The following is a 6691-nucleotide window of genomic DNA, read 5'->3' as shown; positions in this document are numbered from 1 at the left end:
AGAGAGAGAGAGAGAGAGAGAGAGAGAGAGAGAGAGAGAGAGGCTTTCATTGTGTCTCTCTGACTGGTTAGGAACTTACTCTTGTAGAGCAGGCTGGCTTCAAACTCACAGAGATCCACCTGCCTCTGCCTCCTGAGCGCTGGAATTAAAGATGTAGTGCCCAATTACAACCTTTCAGGGAAGACTTTTAGAAGCACTGTTTTTTGTTTGCTTTAATTAGCAGTCTTTTATTTCTTCATATACAGACATAGATAATATTTGGTGCTAACGTTTTTGAAAATGGTAAGATAATGTCAAATAACCTTTTTGTGAAGAGTCAGAATTTTCATGTAGTAAGGTTTATTCCACTTATTGCATATGGTGCTTTTTTCTTTTCTGTGTGATGATGTAATTTCCATAAAATAATCTCTTTCTAGTCTAACAGTACTTTCTGTTACTTTAAACATTAGTGTGTGTGTGTATGTATGTGTATGTATGTGTGCGTGTGTGTGTGTGTATGTATGTGTATGTATGTGTGTATGTGTGTGTATATGCAATCCAGGAATTGAACTCAGGTTGTCAGCTTTGCTCAGGTGTCTTGGCCTCCTGAGCTATCTTGCCTCTCACCTTTCCTCTAAAACAAAGAAGATTTCTGAAGCATGGTTTTCATCACAGTTTTACCTATGTCTTCAGTATCCAGCATCTGATAAATTGCTTTTCTTTTCAGGACTATCTAATATGATGTCAGATGGTGAGTTTCTGCGAACCAGCTGTGGATCACCAAATTATGCAGCACCTGAGGTCATCTCAGGAAGGTAATAGCTTATTAGTGATAAGTATGCTTTCTGTGACCTTGCATCCATTCTAATAGCATTTGCTTATATTTTCTTAGGAAGATTTTTTACATAAAATTGTTCATTTATTTTTATTATAGGCATAATAATAATATATATATTTTTAAAAACTTCATGTAGGCATTGTAATGTGTTCATGCATTTTGTTCAGTGTCAATGACTGAGACAGATCTGATGCAGTGTCTGTATTCTAATGTAGAAAATGTCAAGTAGCAATAGGATTTGCTAAAATTTAAGCCAGTGTTTTTGCTTAATAGACATAGTTATTTAATAGTATTTCCACATACTTTACAGAGTTTGAAGGTGGTTGTTTTATATTTTTTCCTTTGGAAGAAAGAAATTTGGGTGACAGTATTATTTTAAGCAGTTAAACTAGACAAGTGACTTTGAAGTCCCTCACGTAATTAGCTCATTGGTATATCATAAAATATTTACGGAGGCTGTAGAGATGAATCAAGCCATTCCACAGTGGCTGGTGTCCAGTTTTGAAAGTTAACAGACTACTTTGAGAGAAAGTATTGAAACAGTACTTACAGGTAGCAGCTGTGAGTATAAGTTCATCAGATCAGACCATACACCTTGCATAGAAACGAGAGCAGTCTGTCCTGGAGCTCTGGAGTGCCACAGGATTGGGTGTGTGGAGCCTGGTCCTCACAGACACTGTCTTCCAGCTTTAAGCACTGTGGTCACAGGGGAATGGGGTCTCTCTAGGGTAGTCTTTTATAAGGGCACCGACCTTCTTTGTGAGAGTTCCACCTCAAGGCCAGATCTCCTTATGATCTTTACCTTCTCAGACTGTCGGTTTGAGGTGAGAATTTGAGCTGGTGGATTTTAGGGAACACAAGTGTTTTATGAGCGCTTAGGTGATACAGCTAATGATATAAATTAGGGACATCCTCTACTGAAGCAGATCGTGTGCTTTCCATGGAACTGAGGAAATGTGTTACCTCAGACCCACGTTTGACTGTTGATATGCTACTGGGGAATGGCAGGATGGTAGCAAGGTTAGAGAAATAGTGAGGGATGTGTGTGTGCAGACATGGGTCATCTAGAGCCAAACTGTCTTAGTCCACCCAGTTAGCAGATGGTTTGAAAGGAAGTAGTCGGAGCTCTGTCATATAGGACCTGGGCAGATGGCTCAGTGCTTAGGAGCACTTGCTCCTCTTCAGAGGACCCATGTTTGATTTCAGGTACTTACATCAGGGCTTGAAACTGCCTGTAACTCCCATTCCGGGGACGCTGACACCCTCTTCTGACTGCTACAAATATCAGACACACAAATACCACACAGACACACATGCAATCAACACACTCATATACATAAAAATAAAATTTAAAAATACTTTTTTTTAGAAAAGTTAATGTTATATAAGTTAAACACTGTCAGTATGCTACCAGTTAAATATTTCAATGTCTCAGATTTTGTTTGGTGTGGACTAGGAGCATTTTCGTTTTTGAAATAGTTCTGAGGGGGAAAAAACTGTATATATTATTGTATTTTTTCCTAGTTTTTGGTTATCTACTGTTAGGTTTACTTAAAGAAATGAAAGAGAACGTGTAATTTATTTTTATTAGTTGGTTTGTTTTTGAGACAGAGTCTTACGCTAAATGGCTTGGGACCAGGCTGGCCTTGAACTCACAGAGATCCGCCTGCATTTGCCTCCCAACTGCTGGGATTAAAGGCGTGCGCCATCATGTCTGGCCCGAAAATCTAATAAATTTTAATTAGCACTTATAATTAATTTCTAACAAATAAAAATAAGTCTTTTGGCAAATTTTAGTAACTAATTAGGCTCATTATTTTCTATGAAGAGTAATTATTGAGGTTTGGGAATTGCTGTGTATTTCATTGAAAACCTTAAATAGCAGTATATACCAAGTTGGTTTGCATTTTGCATGTACGGAAGCAGGACATTAACAATGGGGGGAATTGGTGCCTACACTGAGGCTTGTGTCGTCCTTCCTCAGGCTGTATGCGGGTCCTGAGGTTGATATCTGGAGCTGTGGCGTTATCCTGTATGCCCTTCTCTGTGGCACCCTCCCCTTCGACGATGAGCACGTGCCTACACTCTTTAAGAAGATCCGAGGGGGTGTGTTTTATATCCCGGAATATCTCAACCGCTCTGTTGCCACTCTGCTGATGCACATGCTCCAGGTGGACCCTTTGAAGCGAGCAACTATCAAGGACATCCGGTGATTATACTGTTTGCAGTTCTGTATATTTTCTTACTGTAGTAACAGTGATACTAGAATATTTGCTTCACCTATGCTTCATGACACTTTATCTTATGAGAATTTTGAGGCCAAATGTGTGGTATGTGCTTGTCATCCCAGCATTTACCTAGGAGGGTGATTCAGGAGTATCTTAAGTTCAAGGCTGGCATAGACTACAATGTGAGACCCTGTCTCAAAGGAAAAGCATTTTTAGTATTTGAACTTATTATGCAAACCTGATTATGTCACTTATCTTTCAAATATTTTACATTGCTTTTGTGCTTATTAGCGTAAGTAACAAAGCATCTAAGGCCTGTATAGGAAGGATGCAGTCTCCTAGACTCTCATTCCTTCCCCACTGCATCCTTCCCATTAGACTTTAGGGCCTGCATTCTTCATTAGATTGTTTTGTATCCTGATTCTTTTCTGCATCTTCTGACCTGATAGCATTCCAGTCCTCTTTCATGTTCTGCTCACACGCCACCAGCTTAGTGAAATCATTTCTGGTTCCCCACACTGTATAGAGCTCCTAGTTGTTCAGCACATATCTGAACACGTGCCTTGTCCCCCTGTTCTCATACTGTGTCTGTCCTGTCTCAGCCTATCGCCTCTCTTGCATTATAACTATTGGGGTACAAATTGTCTTAAGATGTAGGTGGAGGCAGCTTGTTAGTTCCCGGCTGCCCAGACCACAAAATAATCACTCAGAAACTATATTATTTCCAATACTGTTTGGCCAATAGGTTGAGCATATTACTAGCTAGCTCTTACATCTAGAATTAACCAGTTTCTATTATTTTATATTTTACCACAAGGCTCATGGCCTACCTGCAAGGTTCCAGCTGGCAGCTTGTGTCTGTTCCCTCTGGTGGCTACATGGCATCTCACTGACTCGGCCTACTCTCTCTATATATATCTCTTTCAGCCTGGCTTTACTCTGTTAAGCCATTGGCCAAAAGCAGCTTCTTTATTAACCAATGGCAGTAGACATATTCCCAGCATGCATCACTTCCCACATCATTAAGAGCCCGTCTATTCACCTGCTACTTTACTACTCTTGCTGAGAGCAGAACTTCAAGAGGGATCTGAAGATTCAGTTGTGAGAATTGGAGGACTTTGTGTTTTAGATATGGTTGATGAAGTAAAGGATTGCCTTTCTAAATCCTTACCACTATAAAACTGGCTTACCTTCTTTTAAATTTATAGTATCTAGTACAATGAAAATGCTATATAAATACAGAAGCATGATACATATTTGAACATGTCCAATTCAGATACATGCCTTCTCTTCCACCCCTCCCCCACTTTTCTACATTCCCCGCCTTCACTTTTTTCACTGTACCCTTCTGCCCCCATATTTCCCCCTGCCCCCTTTATGTTTCAGATGTTTGGTTTCCATCCCCACCTTTCTTTTGTCTCACAGGCCCCTTTCTGTTTCCTGGCTTCTAACCACACTATCATTTAGAAGTTAGAATCTTAGTAGGAGAGGACGTGGAGTATTTGTCTTTCTGAGCTTCACTTAATGGTTACCTTATTAAGTTTATTTGAGAATATAAGTTTTGTTAAATTTTTGATCCAATAGTCACTAGTGGATTTACTGTGGAGAATCCCTTGATTGTTGAGGGATTGAGTAGCATACTGGCCGAAGTGATGTAGTGCCTCTACATGTTACGTGTGTTTTTAGAGGGATGACGTGATGCCTCTACATGTTACGTGTGTTTTTAGAGGGATGACGTGATGCCTCTACATGTTACGTGTGTTTTTAGAGGGATGACGTGATGCCTCTACATGTTATGTGTGATTTTAGAGGAATGATGTGATATGCATCCACATGTCATGTATGTTTTTAGAGGGCTTTTGTTTTTATCTTAGGTTCCAAAGCTTGTTTAAGAGGCAGATTCTTCTGGCATCTTTCAGAAACTTTCCCCTTTCCCCCAGAGCCAGAATAAGTGTTTTGATATGTGTATCCTGTGGAGCATTCAGAGGGCGGTTGAAGTGGTGGTTTTATGCTGGCTGGTGTAGTTCTCTTGTAAGCAAGGACTTACACATTTAGGTATCTCTTTCCTCCTGGCAAGAAACAGCTTAAGGGAGGAAGGATTTAATTTGGTTCAATGCTTGGGGGGATATAGTCCATTATGGTGATGGAGGCATCACTGCAGACATGGGGAATGCCGTGTGTCTGCAGTCAGGAAGCAGAGTCAATAGGAATGTGCTGGGCTATGAGGCCTAACCCAGTGACCTTCTTTGTTAAGTGAAGTTCCAGCTCCTAATAGATTTCATGGACTTCCTAAGCAGCAGCACTAGCTGGGAGTCTCGGGTCCTAATGCTGGCACTTGTGGGGGGCATCCCGCAACTCAGACCACAGCGTTGTTTACTTTCCCTGGCCTGTCCTAGTGTCCAGGCCTCGTGCACACGAATGTACACCTGTAGAATTGCTTCCAGATTCAGTTATGGAAGTGCAGCAACAGGGGAGAGACCTCTCTTCACAATTCTGTGGGATAAATACTTCTTCTAATGGGTCCAGAAGAAAAATTAGACATGCTAATATATTGGTACTTGCTTATGTGAGCCCTTGTAAATTTGTAATAGTGACAGGATTAATTCTGTTACTTCAAAATAAGTTTTCATATATTTACAGACTTTAGAAGAAAAAATGTAAATGAATCTGTTAAAGTGAGTTAATTGACCCATAGAAAGTGCTGTATAATCGTGATATTCTGGACTGGCAGGATGGCTTAATCATTACAGGCTAAGGCTCACAACCAAAAGTGCTGTACAATCGTGATATTCTGGACTGGCAGGATGGCTTAATCATTACAGGCTAAGGCTCACAACCAAAAGAACAAAATAATGGCAACATTTCTATACTTAAAATAATAACTTAGAGTTATAGTTCTCACTATTTTATGTTTGATATTTCAATGTGAGTATTTTAATTTGATAAAGTATATTTCAACAGGCATAAAAATTAAAACTTTTGACAGTTGATTAACACCAAGCATTATACTATACATTTAACCTGTTTTGTTGCACTGACTGTTTATAGGTAGCTGTTATAATTCTCATTTTCCAACAATAAAACTGAAACTTAGGTTATGTCATGATTCATTTATATACCTGGTTGTTTCTATCTAAGTTACTTTAAATTAAGGACTGCATTTTCATACTAAAATATGCCATGTGTGGCTTATATTTAATGGTGCACTGTCCTGTTTGTCAAGGACAGTGGGTGTAACTTAGTTCTCATACTGCTTATACTTATTCACAGAGTCCCGAGTTTGATCCCCAGCACTGCATAAACTGGGTATGGGCTGCACATCTATAATCCCAGCCTTGGGGAGGTGAGGCAAAGGATTAGAAGTTCAGGGTCATCTTTTGATATGTAGCAAGTTCAAGGTCTGCCTAGACTACCTATAAATGGAAAAGTTTAAGTTTTAGTATCTCTTTATCTTTTTGATATTGAGGACCTCAAATAATTTTTTAGTGAATGATATACTGATGGAGGAAGGTCATTGGTTGATTAAATAAAGAAGCTGCTTGCCCTGATAGGTTAGAACGTAGATGGGAGGAGTAAACAGAACAGAACTCTGGGAGGAAGAGGAAGTGAGCTCAGAGACTCGACAGCTCTCCTCTCAGGGGCAGAC

General features: G+C 39.8%; 1 protein-coding gene across 4 annotated transcripts in view; it reads left to right on the top strand.

The window, feature by feature from the left end:
* Prkaa2 (protein kinase AMP-activated catalytic subunit alpha 2) overlaps nucleotides 1-6691 on the top strand; it is a 58064-nt gene that overhangs the window by 40636 nt on the left and 10737 nt on the right. For all 4 annotated transcript variants that reach the window (XM_005353497.2, XM_026782306.1, XM_026782307.1 and 1 more), the window contains 2 exons: nucleotides 707-794; nucleotides 2802-3026. In XM_005353497.2, the coding sequence (XP_005353554.1) occupies nucleotides 707-794; nucleotides 2802-3026 (313 nt within the window). The remainder of the gene's footprint in view (nucleotides 1-706; nucleotides 795-2801; nucleotides 3027-6691) is intronic.

Source organism: Microtus ochrogaster, chromosome 10 (genome assembly GCF_000317375.1).
Source record: "Microtus ochrogaster isolate Prairie Vole_2 chromosome 10, MicOch1.0, whole genome shotgun sequence".
Lineage (NCBI taxonomy): Eukaryota > Metazoa > Chordata > Mammalia > Rodentia > Cricetidae > Microtus > Microtus ochrogaster.
This window is presented reverse-complemented; position numbering and strand designations above follow the sequence as displayed.